General features: G+C 35.1%; 1 protein-coding gene across 1 annotated transcript; it reads right to left on the bottom strand.

Annotated features, from left to right (window-relative positions):
- Positions 1-14068: 14068 nt before the first annotated feature.
- Positions 14069-18817, bottom strand: LOC111921044 (uncharacterized). Its single transcript, XM_023916630.3, has 4 exons — positions 18437-18817; positions 14695-18226; positions 14570-14621; positions 14069-14485 (listed from the first exon to the last, which is right to left on the bottom strand). Exon 2 carries the CDS (start codon positions 18167-18169, stop codon positions 14714-14716), a length of 3456 nt encoding a protein of 1151 aa, XP_023772398.1. The 5' UTR covers positions 18170-18226; positions 18437-18817; the 3' UTR covers positions 14069-14485; positions 14570-14621; positions 14695-14713.
- Positions 18818-19722: the final 905 nt, after the last annotated feature.

The raw sequence follows: 19722 nt of genomic DNA, 5'->3' as shown, positions 1-19722 counted from the left end.
GCAAAATGAAGATGATTGAGCATATTTTTCATCACATATGTTTTCATGAAAGTAAGATCATAATTTGCTCCATGTGCTAACCTAATACCGGTAAAAGTAAACAAGTGTTGTAGCTTTTGATTTTGTTGAGTTGTGTTAGAAAGCGGCTAAAAGTCTTGTTTTTAATGTTATACATCTTTGTGGGGCTAATGCCAAGTTATATCAAGGCACGACAAGTACATTCTCAACTATATACCACAATAAGGTCGATTGGGTTGGATCACCTTTGTCTTATTTGTTTATTGCATTACATTCCAAAAGTTAGGTTTAGATTTTTTTATTTTCTTCTTTTCTTCTCTCTGGTCTAAACTTATTTCTTTTGCTTTTTCTTGGGGACAAGAAAGGTCTAAGCTTGGGGAGATTTGTTGGGTGCATTTTATGCACCATTTTAGCATGTTTAATTATGTCCTTTCGTTGCATTCTACTTCCTAATTCTTGCATTTAGTTAACTATTTGGGCACTTGCATGTTTTATTCGTAATGTCTGGTACTTTACTATTTATTTATTTATTTTGTAGGCATTATAGAGCTTGAAGCATTGGAGAATAAAAAGAAGATGAATTGGTCATGTCATGGAAGGAAACTTGAAGACATAACCTAACTGGTTACATTTCATCATAGCAAAGGACCACATTTAAAACACAGTCTGTGTCATACTGACACAGATTGTGTTTGTATTTTCGTCACATATTTGAGCAACATGACTTGGGTTGAAGATATAATGAATGCAGAATGACGATCATAGGTTAAATTGAAGTTTCTACAAAAAGCGTCGTCTGGCAAAAAAACGCGTTCAAAACTCACGGCCTTGGGCGTGACCATGCGTTTTTACGATGGGTAGTTACGGCTTGTGCTAAAATGTAGGTTTTTGGCTCATTATTGAAGACAGACGCTTTTGGGAGCAACTTCTGGTGATTTTGAGTGATTTTTGAATACTACTAATCATTTCAAACACTTTTGATTTCCATTTGTAAGCATTACACCATTCAGTTTCATCTCTTTGTTTGATTTGTTTTTAGCATGTGTAACCCTAATTTCTAGTTCTTGTTTATAACATGTTGAATGTTTAACTTGAAGCATGTAACTTGATGTTTGATTTCATGATTCAATTTTAGCAATTATGTTCTTGTTTAAACTAGAATCCTTGAATTTGATTTATGTTTGATTGACCATTTATATGAATTAAATTCTTGTGTAGTTAATTAACTTTTAGGGAACCTAATCATTTTATAAAATTAATGATTTGTAACAAACAATAGGTGAAGCTAGGTCTAGTCAAAGAGCATGTTTTAATTAGATAAATTTACAAGCAAGAGATATTAGAGCGTATTAGTATCTTTCAGTACCAACTTATAATAGCAATCATGAATTACATCAAGTCATAAGCAGGTTAAATGACAACATTTAAAAACAAAATTAGAATTATTTCAACAATTTCTTTACAAATCTATTTATTTTTCGGTATGTTCTTAAAGCATGTTGTTATTTCCATTAGCTAACATTTTTCAAACAAAATCCCCTTTTGTAACTGAAGTACATTGTGCAAAGAGGTATAAATTTTTGTCTTGTGTCTCTAAGGATTGACCCTGCTTGTCTTGTACTATTTTTTGTAGCGCATTATAGAATTGTATTTGGAGTCTATTGTACCACTATTATTTTTTGGGTTTGACATCCCTAACAGATGTTTTGATAACATGTTTGAAATGTTTTGAAATATGGATGCTTTACTTTTTAATTAAGGATTTTGATAAGGGGTAGCCTTATCCTAACATATTCCTCTATATCCCATTACGCAGATATCTAGCTCGAGCAATACATTTCTAACCATACTTTCCATGTTTTCAGATTACACACGTTAGTATCAAAACCCTCAATTCAAAAGTAAAGCATCTATATTTCAAAACATTTCAAATATGCTATCAAAACATTCGTTCTTCCAAAGCGTTCTTTGCTTTCAAAATGTTGTTGTTGTTAAGACATTCCTTTCAAAAGTATCTAACATTTTCATTTCAAAATGTTTCGTATATCAAAGCACTAGTATTTTATTATCAGGAAATCATTTTGTTATGTACCCTAAATTGAGAAAATGCCAACACATACTCACCTAGTCACCAATTGTTGGATTAGGTGTCTAAGCCCATAAGTATAATTGGTATGTACTTGAATTGATAGTAGCACAGTCCTTTTGGGTTGCCTCTATACTAGCAACTAGACAAAATGAGCTATTAAGAAAGAGGAAGAATTTATTATTTGTAATAATAAATTAATATAGAAAAATCATTTAATAATGTATTATGAAAATAATATATTAATTAGAAATCATGTTGTTTAATTGATATTTAATCAGAAATTAATTTGGAATTAATTTTGGGATTAAAGGAATTAATTAAAAATACAGGGGCTATTTAGCAATTAATTAATAATTGTGGTTTTGGGCTCTTGGACCATCCTAGAAGGGATGGACGAAAACTTCTAGGGAGGACCTAGAATTTTCTTCCATGACCTTATGGATGGAGAGTCCATGGGCGGCTTAGGCCTTAAGCTGGTAATTAGGGTTTCCTCCAGCAAACCCTAGCTTTGGCTCTAAGCAACCTCAGCTATATAAAGAGCCTCTAACCTATTGATTTCAGCCTATGCTTCCAAAACCCTAAGAAGAGCCGAATTCTAGAGCTTCCTCCTCCTCTCTCCTCTAACCTCTTGCTTAGTGTGTATATGAGCCATTAAAGGTGTTACACTTCTGACACTTGCTCTCAAAGTTCAAGATCTTTAAGGAAACCATTGTTATTACTACATAACAATAAAGGTATTTATTCTAACCCTCGGTTTTTCAATTTCAAAAATTGTAGTTGCCTCCTAGGGTTTCTTGTTTTGTATTCAATGCTTGTATGTCTAATAGACAAAACATAGAACCAACGAATTAGGGTTGCATGCATATATAGGATTGTTTGCTATGCTCAAAACCCATCAGTGGTATCAGAGCACCAATGTGGTTTGTTACTCCTTTCATGGTGTATAACTTGGGATACATTGCATAAAAAAGGTATGTAAGACAATAATGTCTCTTGAGATACGTGGGTTTGTGACCCAAAACATTTATCACATTTTTATTAAATACATTTCAGTATGCAAATAGATTTCAAATATATATTTTCCACATTTCATCCCCTTCTATCATTAAGGGATAATTCTGGTATTGAACCATTGTCATTTTTATCCTTAGGGTCTAGCAATAACAACAAGTCTATACCAAGGTGAAAAGAACATAACCACTTCACCCTGACATCATATTTGTTAGGTAATCTATCTTGCGAAGGGGTAGCGCCATCCCAATAAACTTCTCTATATCTCGTTACACGGATATAGATTACCTAATGGAAATGATGCTAGGGTGAACTAATTATCTTCTTTTCACATTGGTATAGATTTGGTGGTATTGCTAGACCCTAAGTATAAGACGTGGTGGTATATCATCTAGTTTCAATATGAAAGACCTTGGGGAAGCTAAAGTGATTCTTGGTACAAGAGTCAAACAAGGAAACCATGGAGTTTCAATTTTTCAATTTCGTTACATTGAGAAGATATTGAAAAAGTTGAACTTTGAAAATTATTCTCCTGTTAGCACTCTTATAGATATAAATCTTAAACTTCTACCTAATAAGGGAGTGTCATTGTCTCAACTTGAATACTCAAGGACTATTGGATGTCTAATGTATTCCATGGTTAGCATTAGGCCTGATATAGCATGTGGTATAGGAAATCTTAGTAGGTATACTAACAAGCCTAGTAAACATCATTGGCAAGATTTAGATTAAGTATTCAAGTATTTGATAGTAACCATGAATTATGATTTAACATATAGTGGATTTCCTTCTGTTGTTGGAAGGTTATTCAGATGTTAGTTGGATTACCAATTTGAAGGATCACTCCTCTACAAGTGGTTGGGTATTCCTTCTTGGAGGAGGTGCCATTTCTTGGGCATCCAAGAAACTGAATTGTATTACAAATTAAACCATGGAGTCTGAATTTGTAGCACTGTTTACTACTGGTAAAGAAGCTGAATGGATAAGAAATTTGATAAATGAAATTCCAATATGGTCTAACCTATATCTACCATTTCTATCAGGTGTGATAGTGTTGCAACCTTAGCTAAGGTTTATAGTCAAGTGTATAATGGGAAGTCTAGATATTTAGGTGTCAGACATAGTATGATTAGTGAGCTTATCATGAATAGTGTGCTATTTGTGGAGTTTGTGAGGACTAAGTTGCATTTCGTTGATCATCTAACTAAAAGGTTAGCTAGAGATCGTGTGCACAAGGTGGTTGTGGGGTTAGGTTTAAAGTCCACTTGAAATCTTTCATATTAGAACACATTATTAACATCATCCCAAGGCGTGTCTTAAGTACTACAAGTAAATGAGGTTGAAATTTTATTTTTTAATAGTTATTCTGATAAATTGCATTTAAACGTTTAAGAATAAAAGAACTAGCTATATAAGCATGAAGTTTAGCTGATTCAGGAAGTTTGAGACTTAGCTTTGATATGTTTATTGAAGGATAGGACACATGTTAGTAAAATATAGTTTCATGTTAAAACTTATAAGTATGTAAATTGTTGTGTGTATTATCTTTATGTATTTGCTATGAATAAAAAGGTTTCAATCCTATGTGACACCTTGATATTCGAATATTTGGAATGAGTAATATACTAATGTGAAAATCAATCATCATGACACTTCATTTTATGCATCATTTTTTGTTTGTTATGTTTGCTTTAAGTTAATCAATGTTTTATGTTAATGAAAATTACAATTAAATAGGAGAGGTTTATTGGTGATTTATATTACCAATGTTATTTAAATGTAATCGGTTGATTTTTTTTTACCACATACAATCTTTATAAACATTAAACAAGTAAGGGTGGTACGGAGTACATACTTGTTTGAGTTTGTTCAAGATTCAAAGTACACTTTCATTTAGGACGCTGGAGAGACAGTCGAGAAAGAGAAAGATAGAATACAGATAGAATTGAAGTTTTTGGAGGTGGTTTCCGACAAGAATGGTGGTTATGGCAGCGGTTTCCGGCAGATGGCGCTGCTTTTGGGCAGGTGGCGGTGGCTTCCGGTAGATAACAAAGGTTTATGGCTGGTAGCGGGTGGTTCTGGTAGGTGGCAGTGGTTTCCGGCATGTGACACAATGTAGTGAGAGAAAAATGGGGAGTATGTATATTAAAGAGATCGTGGGTAGGTATGAAGTGACATCCCCATTTTCACGGCCAGAAAAGACCGATTTTTTTATGCTTTATAAAAATCAGAGTACCTTTTTTAATAAAAATGTTGCGGAATTTGTTCACAGTAAAACATGATAAATACGTTATTAAAGCATTTCCAAAGAAAAATATTTTAATTCATTTTAAAACATTTGGGATGTCATCGTCAATACAGAAACATAAGCATAAACAGATATTACATTCATTATCACTAGTGATTTACATCTCCTCAATCTCTCGGTGTAATGTGATTTCATATCAACACTTGTGATATAAATAAACTGAGTGTGTCGGGTTGGGAAACCTGGTGAGTATATAGGGTTTTCAACCCACAATAATATAAATATTATGTTAAACATCAAGCAATCAACCTAATTACCCATCCCCATTATCTTCTTTACTCTTAAGGATCTACCCAAAGATTCAGCTACTCCTCGTTCGTTCATTCCTAAGGAGTATCCTAAGGAATCGGCACTAAGTCTGCATAGTCTCCAGGGTTTATCTCGCAATACTTGTCAATGGGTTTTTAGAGTACACCGGGTGAACACATCGTTAACAACACCTACAGGTTGCGAGCCTGCTAGTGTTCCATTAGACTGTCTAGAATAGTTTGTGGTTGTCATCCATACTCTGCTAGATGACGGGGCCATCGTTTGGCTCATCATTTTGGCTCATCGTTTTGACTCATCGCTTTGGCTCATCGCTTAAGCCATCGCTTCGCACCATATTTTATCACTCATATATCATCGCTCATCGTTCATCTCATCTTTCATCGCTCATCATTTATCTCATCTTTCATCCCTCATCATTTATCTCACCTCTAATCTACCCATGTTTTACCCAACACATTTTGTAGATATAAAACACATATACAGTTTAGATCATTTAAAACATGTATAAAACGTTTCATCCAGCATAGACAACAAGTATTCAGACAATATAGAAACATAGCACGTAACTTATATAAAATACTTCATATCTATGTGTAAGATGAAAGTAACTATGCACTCACTTTGTAAGGTGGTGATTCCGAACTCAGACAGCGCTTCGTTACTCTTAAAAAAATTTCCTTCGACAAAACCTAGTATCAATACCGCTAGGGTTTAGTCTAACGTTAACCGCGACTAATTAATAGTCTAGCTATTATTACTATTATATAAGCGTTAAACAACACTCTTATATAACTCATAATAATAGCTCAAATAATTATTTTAAGGTCCTATTAATGTTACTATAATTAATTAGAAGCTATGTTAAAAATAGTTTAGGCGTAGCTCACTTACAGCGGGTTTTTATTAAAAAAAACCGGGCTTCGCTGGAGCAGCGTTTCCGAGTCGAAAGTTTTTCTTCTCAGAGCCGTCGAGCGCTCCGGGGCTTCCTTCTCGTTCTAGGGAGGTTCCTAGACTTGGGAGGGGTTTAAGGAGGCTAGAGAGAAGTTAGAGAGAGAAAGAAAGGTTATGGTGTGAAGAAATTATGAAGGATTCATCCTTTATTTATAGGGATTTTATCGTAGAGTAGCCCCTAAGCTTCGTCCGTATCTTCCGCGTACGATCTCTGTTTTATACGTTCTTTGTATCCACACGTTGGTATTTATGAGTACTACAACTTTCATTTAGACCTCGTCGGCTAATTCTCATTCTATCTCCAATTTGCAAAACTGTATCGAATTTATCGTGCTCGAAGAGTAAGGACTAAGTTTCGTACATATCTTTTGCATACGTGCTCTATTATCGAGGTTCTTTATATCAACGCGTTGGTATTTACGATTACCACAACTTTCATTTAGATCCCGTCAGCTAGTTCTCACTCTATCTCAGACTTATAAAACTATATTGAATTCGCCGCGCTCGAAGAGTTGGGACTAAGCTTCGTCCACATCTTTCGCATACGAGCTCCGTTTTCGACTGTCTTTTTATTATTTAACTCCTATTAACGATATCTTCAATTCTCATTTAGATTATTTTAGCTAAAAATTGACCGATCTAAAATTCAAATTTCAGGTTGTGCACTACTATGCTAAATCTTAGAAAAATCATAACTTCCTCATACGAAGTCAGATAAGGCCAAAAAGTATTTTATCGTAAATTCACTTTTTACGATTCCCGGTGTCGTGTCGGTTTAGCCGTAAAACTTCGACGGGTCATAACTTCTTTGTTATAACTCGGATTTCAACGTTCTTTATATGTACGGAACCCTTGTGACATATACTATAACTTGGTCAAGCTTATTTATTCTAAATTATCTTATATCAAAAATGTCATTTTTGACGCTCATTGTCTCTAAATTGACTAGCCCGAATTTGCGGGTGTTACAATTATCTCCCCCTTAGGATGATTATGTCCCAGAATCATCAACAAAACAGGGCTTGTATAATGACTCCATACGTTATATCTTCATCCTAGGTAATAATCATAACTTCTATATTCCTTCGAATCAGTATCTATCTCTTAGACTTATTGACTGCAAGCAATACTCGATCGTGCACCCACTCTCTATCTCATGTTAGTCTTCCAATCATGACCTTCGAATCACAATCTCGATTCCTTATTGGATACTCCTTCTTCTTAACAAACTTCATATAATTTCATTGATTACGACCATAGACTATTGGGTCATGTTCTAATGATCTCTCATCGTATGATGCGACGCTTAAACTTAGGTCTTTTAGAGTCAAATTCCAGAACGGAATATACCTTCCTTCATGTTCTAATGTGATATAATCACATTCTAGCATGTAGCACTTCTAGGTACAAGCTTCTAACCTTAACAACATTTGTGATACTTCTATTGATCGCTTCGATTATCTTTCACTTCAATCTTCTGACTTAAGTCAGATGCTACATCGATCATGGTTCTTTGAACTACGCAATATACTCATCTTAGTCGGACTCGATTTGATATGACCACTATGGTCGGATTAACGATTATCTTCTTCGTCATTACCGAAATGATGGTAACGATAGACATGAACAAAACGAAATCAATTACTAGTGTCTTGGTAATCTTGTGACTTTCCTTGATCCAAGTGTGAGTCATGTGCTTCCGATAGTATAGGCCTCTACTACCTTTCACACCTACTTATACTCGTCCCAAGTATTGTCTCGCAGTTCTCCAAGTCATTATCATAAAAAAAATTTAACACATACAAATGTGTCCAAACAATCATATAATTTTCCCTAGACTTTACAAGGACTTCTTCCATGCGTATCTTCAATCATCAATTCTGCTTCAACTCGGTTGGTGGTGGAAATGTCATACGATAGGACAACTACGGGAATTACAACAATCGTTCCATCATCCCGCCAATCGAAGGTGTACTTCGGATGTACCATACTCCTCTAAACGTACTGCCTGACATATTCTAAAGGCAAGATATCACTCTTACGATATCTTCCGATAGGTATTATTCACTATCATAAGATTTTTCATTTCCTTTATTTACTCAATTCTCTATGAGTCTTCACCATGACGTTATTTTCACGAAAGCATGCATTCAGTGCATCGAGACGAGAATATATATAAAGAAGATTTAGACGTGTAATCCTCCTTATTACTCTGAAAGTTACATGTCAGTTCTAATACCGTAATCAAACGTTTAGAAATCTGAACACATAAAATTTCCAGATCCGGTCGGCAACAGACCACAGATCCGATCAAACGATAACATCATAAAGCATCACAATCATTTAGCACATAAATCAATTTAGGCATCTTCCCTAAATGAGCTAGTGCTCGTGTCTATTTAGGTGTACTTTCCTAAAATTTATTAGACACACTCCTCACCATCATTGCTTAGCATCCTAAGTTTAAGTCTAGAAATAAATCCATATTCCTAGTTCGCTTAAACTAATGCTCTGATACCAACTGTGACATCCCCATTTTCATAGCTAGAAAAGACCGATTTTGTTTATGTTTTATAAAAATCAGAGTACCTTTTTTAATAAAAATGTTGCGGAATTTGTTCACAGGTGTTGACGCTCATTGTCTCTAAATTGACTTGCCCGAATTTGCGGGCGTTACATATGGTAGTAGGGGTGAGTTTTATTTTTATTTTTATTTTTATTTCTATTTCGTGTGTTTTTTTAACTCATAAAATTGGAAAAATAAATAGGAAAAAAGAAAATCATATTAATAGGAGCAAGTCCATCATTATAAAAAGTTTCAAAAATTTTGAACCAAACTTATAACAAAATCAAAGTTTCCGACCGTTGGTGCTAGTCCAAAACTTTTTGGACCAAAGTGACAATTTTCGACAAACCACAGGATCAGTTTTACAATTTTGTATAATAATAATAATAATAGAAAGTTATACCAATATCGATCGTAAAATGAAGTTAGTCAAAACTTCTTAATATCACCATCTCTTCTTGCTTCATAAACTCCATCCTAAAATCAAAATAGTGATAAAAAAAAATGAACTTAATCTAATCTAAAGGATAAATTGACTAATTAAAAATCACGATAATAATTGTTTCAAAAAATAAATAAGGGTGTGTTTGGCAAAATGTTTATGACTTATTAGCTTATAATTTATTAACTTATAAGCTAATAAGTTAGAAGGAGTTAACTTATGAAAAATTGTCTTATTAGCTGTTTGTAACCGTTGTAATCTACTTTTATCCTATATTTTTTAACTTATATCAGTGTGGAACCATTAACAAGCTAATAAGCTCATTTGACAAACACCTAATAACAAAAGAAAGGAGAAGAACAAAATAATTAAATCGACTTTGTCCTCCATCACTCCCCTTTTCTCTATCATGTTGCAAGTTGCATACTATGAAATGGTGATTCCCCTCCTTTTCACTTTCCGATGTTACTGCGTTTTTACTTCTGGTTCCGGCCATTAAAAAAATCCTAATGAAAGGGCTTGCTTCTAGCCCAACGGTAATCGATATTGTCCTCCTTGAGGTTGAGAGTTCAAGTCTTAGTCGTGAAGATATTATGGAATTAAGGAATAGATTAGGAGTAAATTATAATTGCCATTAAAAAAACTAATGGGCTGTAATATTTGGCTTTTAATTTAATTCATCGTAGGCTAATAGAATATTGGACAGTTGGGCTATTTAAAATCCGAAAAAAAGGCTGCTGCTAATTAAGAACTTGGCTATTAAGATGAGCTCTTTAAATTCCGAAAATGCTCTGCTGGACTGGCTTCTGTCTTCTTTCAAATCGACTTTTTTCGGTCAGACTGAATATAGAAAAGTTAGGAGGTGTAAAATTTCAGTTCAATCAGACAATATTGCTCATCCATTTGATCACTTCACGAAGACAACAAAAAATCCAAAAATTCTTTATATTGTTTTGTTTTTCTTATCGGTTACGGATCTTGCTATGAGATTTCAATCATGATTTAAAAGTTTTCGATATGGCTTTAATAGTGCTCAAAAATATTATCTCGCTCATGCAAATTTACAAAAAATTATCTTAAACGATTTAAAACAAAACAATAAATCTAACCATTTAATACAAAAAGAATATTAAAATATTAAAACTAAAATCAAACGTTTGCTAAAATTAATAAAAAAAAAAATCAAATTATCACTTTAAAGAGATGGTAAAAGATATTTTGAATTAACACATTCTTGGTTTGGAAAATCTAATAATTTGTACTTCAAAAAAGAAACTTCAAATTCTTAAAAATATCTTGAAAAGTCTTGGTATACGGATATAAATGAAGTTAAAAGGAAAAACAATAACTTCAAAATATGATTAAAGAAATGGATGAACAGATTTTTTTTGGAAACGGCAAATATTATTAGAAACGAACCTTGACTAGAAGTAACTAGCAAAGGAACATAATTATAAAAAGTGAAATAACATTTTTCATGGAAATAGATACATTTATATTATGTTAAAAACAAAACGGAGAAGCGTTCCACTTTTCCCAAACGTTGATTCCATCTTTGCCCCTGCACTTTATCCAAAAGAGCACCAAAGACTTAATTGCCCCTACACCATAATTAGGATTTTGGAATACTCCATTGAACACCCGATCATTCCTTAGTTTCCACAAAATTCAGATTAAGTCATAACAGATGCTAAGACCATCTCCATTTTTTCCTCCATAAATGGAGTAAAAAATAAGGTAAATAGTGTTTCATCTCCAACCCTATTCCATTTTCTATCCCATTTTTTACCCCAAAAAATATATTCCTAGAATATTTCATATTTATAACTTATATATATTGTCAAATACACCCCTCTACTATTTAGATTTTAACAAATATATATATATATATATATATATATATATATATATATATATATATATATATATATATTATATTTTTTTCATTACAAAAATATTTCAAATTATATTATCATAAATAAAATGTTTATATATAATAAATTTAAATTAATTATTACTTTATTATAAATAATTATTAAATAAATAAGATTATATTTATAATAAATTTATCAAGATTACGATCATATTTGTATCTAAATTATAATTAGTAGATAAAATAAACTAGAAATGTATAATAAATATTGCATTTAGATTATAATTATTAGATAAAATAAACTAAAAATGTATAATATAAAAATGAAAGAGACTAAAATTGGCAACCAAACTTCAACTCCATTTTTGGAGATATGAATAGTATGGGGAATACTATTCATATCTCCAAAAATGAAGGTGGAAATAAAGTAGGGTTGAAGAAGTATGGGGAAAAAATGGAGTTTGAGGGTGGGTTAGAGATGCCCTAAGGAATCTATTTCGCTTCCTTTGGCATCTACCCCAATTTTCTGCAAAAGCGAATAAGTCACCAACATACGGATACCGGACCGATTTGGAATTTAGAATTAATTATGCCCTTTGAAATAACTGGGTGACACAGAACGCCTAAAAAAATATGTACATAACTTAAAAGACTAAAGTCTCTTGGGGAATGAAGGCGATGAAATTTTTTTTTAAAAAAAAACTAATAATAAAAAAAAAAAAAAAAAAAAAGACAAAACTGCACAAATGGTCCCTGTGGTTTGCTGAAAATTGCCACTTTGGTCCAAAAATGTTTGGACTAGCACCAGAGGTCCAAACTTTTCATTTTGTTGCGAATTTGGTCCGATTTTGTTTGAACTTTTTTATAAAGACGATTTTGCCCCTGATTATTTAATATTTTAATTTTCTTTTATTACAACAATTAAAAAAAACTAAAAATAAAAGAAAAAAGAAAATACTCTCTCTCTCTCTCACCCATCTTCTTCTTCTTCCTCAAGAACGCTGAAGAATATCTTCCGCCACCACCACCATTCGACTGTCGTCCTCCACCACCATTGTTTTACCACCGTCCGACACAACCACAATTTGTCATATCCATCTCCACCTAAATGAAATCAGATGAATACACACACAAAATCAGATCAGATGAGCACACACACACATAAAAATGAAATCTGATGAGCAAACACAGATCAACACGAACATCCATCGATTTTTCAACAGATACAACACAAACACACACACATACAAATTAAACACATACACAAACTCGAACAAGACAAACGAGAGATTAAACACACACAAACACCACAACATATCTGAATAGCTAGGGTTTCAAAAAACTAGAAGGACATCAGTCGAGTTCAGCACCAAACCTTCATCGGTGTAAGATCTGAGAAGGGTTTGTAAAGAGGTTGTAGAGAGAGGCGATTTGAGAATCGAGATCGTCGGGATTGCTTCAAGCAAAGATGAAGTCGTTTTGGCATCAGAATCTTCCTTCTCTAACTTTCTGTCACCCCCAATAAAAAACCCTAGACACACATAGGTAGAGTGCCAATCTCTGCAAATTTGGTCTCCGATTTGGCCCTCTCATCCCCGAGCGATTGTTGGAAGAGAACGACAGCAGACCACACGCCTCCGTTGTTGGTTTGAAACAGGAAGAGGAATCAAAAACAAGGTTCGTTTGGGGTCCCGATGAGGTGCCACGAGCAACAACAATAAAGAAGAAGAGGTCGTCGGTGGGTTTTGCTCGACGGAAGAAGAAGAAGAAGAAGAAGAAGAAGAAGAAGAAGAAGAAGAAGCGGGTGCGACGGTTGGTTCGAGAGAGAGGTATGAGAGGCGAGGCTAGAAGGGGATTTCCGGGGAGTGTCGATCGATCACAAGGTTGTATAACCTGTGGTGCTCGTCTGCTTTGAAGAAGGAGAGAGAGAGAGAGAGAGAGAGAGAGAGAGAGAGAGTATCTTCTTTTTTCTTTTCTTTTTAATTCTTTTTAATTATTGTAATAAAAGAAAATTAAAATATTAAATAATCAGGGGCAAAATCGTCTTTATAAAAAAGTTCAAACAAAATCGGACCAAAATCGCAACAAAATGAAAAGTTTGGACCTCTGGTGCCAGTGCAAACATTTTTGGACCAAAGTGGCAATTTTCAGCTAACCACAGGGCCCATTCGTGCAGTTTTGTCAAAAAAAATCACAGAATCATCAATTGGAAGAGATTAAAAATTGTTATATGTGAAATCAAGGTTGATGTAGAATGGGTGACGAATCCTTCTCGAGTGAAACATGAATTTCACTCGTACTTTACTTCAAAGTTTCGGCCTATGAAGACATTTCGACCTATTCACGATTCCAACATGTTCAAAATAGTCACCCATGATCAACCTTCTTTTATCAATTCATCTTTTACACGTGAGGAGATAAAGAAAGATGTGTGGGACTGATAAAAAGCCCTGGGATTGGACGTTTCAGTTCTGCGTGTATCAAGCGGTTTTTGGATGCTACAATTATATCATTTCCCCAGACAATATGAACACCTACAATAATAAACTAATAACCATCTTGTAATTTTTATATAAACTCTTTGTTAGTATTTAGTATCCAAAAATCATACACATACTCCATCTCCCCTACAAACATAGAAACATATAAAAAGTTTTCAGTCAACAAAAGACATCAACAATCCATGGGTCTCCTCATATTAACAACCCGTAGAGCATATATGCATAAATCATAATTAACCAAAAAAAAAAAAAATTATATACCACCACCAAACTACTACATATTCATATTTCATCCTCCAAACTTCAACCATTAAATTTCTCCCCAAAAATCCATTCTTTTCTCAGAGCACTTTATTACTACACCATATTTCTTTATTCACCCTTTTCAAATTAGCTTCCATTTTGCAAGGGCAGGGGCTCAATCACATCACATCACATCACATCACGACCATTCATCTGCATATCAAAATATTCTTCTTGTCTATAACATGCAATTTTTATAAATAAAAAAATACGACTTTAAAATGTATAAATAAAAACCTGCACAAAAAGATAAGCCCGTATGTATGAATAACGACACCAAATCATAGTCCTGCAATGCAACATATTTACTCATCAGTTACATGAACAAAAAATAATAATAACATTTAAAGAAAATTAATTACCTTTATAAAAAAAAAATCATCAAGATACACTTGTGTTTAAAACCTCTGTATCTTCCTCTCTCCCATCATCAAAATCCTCATTATTCAAATTCCTTTCACTCAACATTTTATCACCCATACCCATACCCATAACCATGGGGTCCACATTCAAATCCGAACTCAAATCAAAACCCGTTTGTTCCCCGGGCCCACGGTAAGCCAGCGTGACACTCCCCTGGTCCGCACCCTCACCGGATTCCTTCTTCTGCCTCTTCCATTTCTTAGTAGACGAAGTCCCATCATCCTCAAAATCCTCCTCTTCTCTCTCTCTATGCAAATAAACCCACAATTTCCTCTCTCCATCAAACTGCACACACGGGTCCCGCTCATAATGCAACCGATCCAACGCCCCACTCACAACCTGATTCACTTGAGCATCCGACACATCTTCCACTATATATTGAGAATCCCGTATCAAAGTACAAACATCCGCCCGGGTCCCGATGCTTCCGGGCAGCCGAGCAGCTGCGTCCCGGACCAGGCACAGGATCGTGACATGTGGCGGCCGGTCGCGCTTCAGCATGAAGTGGTCCCGCGCTTTCGACGTCGGTTTCCCCGCGCCTTTTCTCGACGGCGCCACGGTTGACTTTTTACCGTCCACGGCTGTGTACGCGAACGCACGATCCGGGATCAAATACCGCAATATTTCTTCTTTCCGAAAATACCCCCGGACTTCTTCGGAACTCGGGTTTATTGTATTTAAACTCTTTTGAGCTCTTAAGTCACGGAATCTTTCCTTTTCATCCAAATTGAGTTGCATTAGTGTTAGTGGAGGAGCAGGGAGGCTTCCGATTTGTTGTAATGTTTCTTGTCCGCTTTTTAGCCAGTTGGCGAATGAGTCAACGAGTTTGACCAGCATTTTGTGGGGTAGGCCCCACGATTCGGGAGATGTTACTTGTTCGACTATTTCTTGATCATCGGATGAAATTTGAGAAACGGGGCCCACCCATGACCAGCTTTTGATTGATTTTTTATATAAAACGAGGGATTTCCATCCTTTTGCTCCTAAAGGTGCGGTTTTTGAAGAGAAGATTTTCAAGACTCCGCGTACTAAATCTTGAAGTGGCTCTTGTGTTTCAAGAATGCATGGGTCTCCGGGGTTTGACCGGACCCGGTTGACTATATCTTTCACGGTCAAAGATGGGAGATTAGGGTTTACAGAAGAAGGATCAGAAGTTGTTGGACCTTGATCTCCTCCATTGATGACTTCTTGCTTTGTTTCTTCACCATTGTGAGTCTTGTCAACATCCATGGAATCTTCCGGAAGTTGACTGACCATTGCCATGCGTACAGCTGACAGAAGGTGGATGATGGAGAATGAGAACCCTGTGTGAACTGTGGGAGTGATTAAAGTGAAAGGTTTTTTTTGGGTTTTATTTTCTAACTCCAAATCTTCCTCTGTTGTATCCATAATTTGCTCATTCATCATGTTTTCAAAAGGAATTGTATCCGACCATTTCCTTTTTTTAATGAAGGAAACATCATCAAGTGGTTGTTGTGGGCTTGAGTTTGAGTATCCAAGATTCTCTTGTTCATCCATGTACATCAATTCATCTTTTACCTTTCGTTTTTTTGACACTGAGTTAACCGAGTTGCACCCTAATAACCTTACATCTCCCATTTCAGGATACCCTTCAAAGATTTGACCTTTTTTACCAGACCTTCCAACAGAAGGGTCTTCGAGATAATCGTTCATGTGAATCATCGGAAGGGTAGAATAGTCTTTTTGCTTCTTCCCGATCCCACCAGGGTACGCTTTTCGCAAGGGCACTTGAAACATTTCAGAAACTTCAACATCACCATTAAAATCATCAAAATGATTGATCCCATGTGTATTATTAAACTTACCCTTCTGTTTTCCTTTCAGAGTATACATCTCTTCACCTCCAGGAAGCATGACATCACGAAAATCACCATTCTTTCTTGAATTATTATTATTGTTTTTACCTTTTTTTAAACTTGACCCGGGTTTTATACCCGATCCACCACTAGGGTAAGCCCATTTGCTTCTCATTAAAGGGTTATTATCATCATCATCTTCCCCAAATTGTTCAGATGAATCCGACTCTGTTTCCTCACCTTTTGCCAGCATTTTCATTCCTTCAGCAGCTGCCACCACCCGTCCGCCATTATTGACCATTCTACCCTTCTTCTGCCCCATTCTGTAGGGTGGATCCATTTGTTCTTGGTTATGCCATAATGGTTCACCTCTAGTATACAGAGTATTATTCTCAGGGCGTTTGAGTTTTTTCCCATAATCATAAGGTACCCTTATATTAGAAGGTCTTGAAGTTAATACCTTGATATCTGACAATGAATTTACAGTTCTGTTTCTACCAAAAGCATGCATATCTGTCCTCAATGACACAGGTAAACCCATGTAAGTTTCAGGAAATTCATCATGGACACCTTTAAACTTTTTCCCTGATTTGTTTATTGAAACATTATGATCTCGATGAACAGCAACATCATACATTGTTCTTTCTTCTTCTTCATCATTGCCTACAAACCCATAAGCCCTAGTTGACCCTGAAGGACCTGGCTTTACTTCAATGGAACCCGAACCCATTTTTGATCCAGAAACTTTTAGGGTTCCTTTTGGGTTTTGTTTATTTGGTTGTTCTAAAGCTAATGTTGGACTGGATCGATAACCTGGATAATGGGCATGTTTCTGTTTACGATCTTTAACCTTCTTGTTGCCCCAATCAGTGGATTCTTCAAATTCAGATGAATCGGTTTCCTGTTCTTCCATCTTTTCATACATTAAGCTCTTTTGACTTTTCATAATGTTCAACACACGAAGCTTTTCTTCAATGCTGTATCCGCGACACTTTGTCCAAGCGTCGCGTATTGAAACGAGATTATTCACCATTGTGTTCTGATGCTTTCTGATGACGTGATAGTGTTTGTGTTTCTGAAAGAACCCGAGTCCCTGTCTGTAGAGTGAGACTCTTGGCTCACATAAACCTCCCTTTAACATGTCAAAAAGTTTATGTATTGGAACTCCAAAATGAAAATTGGAACCAGTGAAGAGTTCTTTCATTGTTCTCATGAAATGTTCTTGGTCCATATCGGGAAGGTATTTTGTAAGACTTACCCGTTCTTCTTCTGTAAGAACATCGTTCCAAACATTCATGGATAAAATATCGCCTAAACCTGGAAGATCGTATAACTCGAAAGGAATGCTACATGTTTGATCCCCAATTTGACAAAATTCTTCACCAGTTTCACCCAATTCGAGTAAATCAAAGTCATCAGAACCTGCACCGGAATCACAATCTTCATAATCGTCTTCATCTTCATCCAACTCAACACCTCCTCGCCTCTGAAAGTCATCATCTTCACTAGACATACTTTCTTCACGACTACGAGAAGAAAACTCAGACTCTAATCGAGCACTGGCAACGACCTTGAAACTGTTCTTTTCAATCGCCATCCAATAACCAAAATTCTATAACACAGTTCTCTGATTCCCTCAATTCATGACGAACCCCTAAATCAAAAACGAAAAAGGAACAGACACCTTTTAAGATAAATTCGAAGCAATGCAATAAAAACATGTAAAATCATAGACACCATAATCCTGAACAGCAAAAAAAGGCACAGAATAAATCTTGAAACGGGTAGAGAACATTATATACATATACGAAAGAAACAACCCATCATACGAATTAGGGCATTAGAGTTTGGATCGATTAAGTACCTTAATTGTGCTAAAACCACAAAGCGGAAGCTCACTCGTGGACGAAAATCTTTCTTCGATATCGCGTTTTCTGCAAGAACTTCGAGAGTGTGTATGTGTGTGTGGAAAACCCTAGAAAAGGGATCTTATAGAAAATCAATTTCGTGAGGTAGCAGAGAGACGGTGATGAAGAAAGATGATGGTGATGGAGACGTGGAGTGATATGAGCCGTTTGATTGTGGGCAATAATTGAAAAGACGAAAAGGGGCAATTAGGGTTAGAGAGAGAGAGAGAGAAAGAAGCGTGTAGTTCTGCAGAGAGATAGAGGGGGGAGATGGTGATTTTTGGTGGTGTTGGCGTTGGAGGAGGAGACTGAGTGACTCAGTCGAGACGGTTGCTGCGGAGAAAACTCAGGCCGTGGGTCCCTATACTTTGTAATATTGTCATTTTTGTACTTTTTTCCTTCTAATGTTTGCCCTAATTTCTAAAATTTCTTTCTTTTAAGGACATTCTTTAATACATACTAAAGATGTACAATCATCTAAAATTGTACTCCAATTCGGAACCTTGAAGAATTTATTGTTTAACTAACGAGGACCTGTTAATTTAACGTTGTTTTTGTTTAATTGTACTGAAAATCACGAAATTCGGTATCATCGATATCGGTGTTAGTACTAAAATTGGTACCTTTCCCGATACAAATACCGATAATGTTAGTTTGGTTCGGTGCTCGATATTGGCTTTCCATCCAATTCGGTATTCGGAAATCCCGGATTGATACCGATTCTTAGGGGTGAGCATATTAACTGAAAACTGAACCAAAACCAAAGTAACAAATATACCCGAACAATTACTAAAAAAAATTGGTGAGGTTTGTAATTTTGATTAACCGAATACATATGGTTCGATTATCATTTTCATCTAAAATCAAATCACTATAAAGCGAACCGAACCAATAACATTAATAAATGTTTTTTAATATAATATATTATAAAATATATGGTATGTAATTAAAGGGTAATTACTTGGAATTAAATAAGATACGCAGTCTTCTATCAATACAATTATATATACACAATCATTCATTTTTTTATAGCAATAGAATTTATGTTTTTCAGTTTTTATAGAAGAATATTTTATTTATATGTCATTTTGGACCATTATATAGAGCCGACATTACCCGCTAACCATAACCATCAAGTGACTAAACCGTTAACCAAAACTAATATATACCGCTATCTAGTGACTATCAAAATACATTAACAAATTGTAGTGGTTATGATTTGATTTTGACAAATAACCGAACC

Source organism: Lactuca sativa, chromosome 5, assembly GCF_002870075.4.
Source record: "Lactuca sativa cultivar Salinas chromosome 5, Lsat_Salinas_v11, whole genome shotgun sequence".
Taxonomy (NCBI): domain Eukaryota; kingdom Viridiplantae; phylum Streptophyta; class Magnoliopsida; order Asterales; family Asteraceae; genus Lactuca; species Lactuca sativa.
The sequence above is the reverse complement of the archived record's forward strand: the minus strand, read 5'-3'. Positions and strand labels throughout refer to the sequence as shown.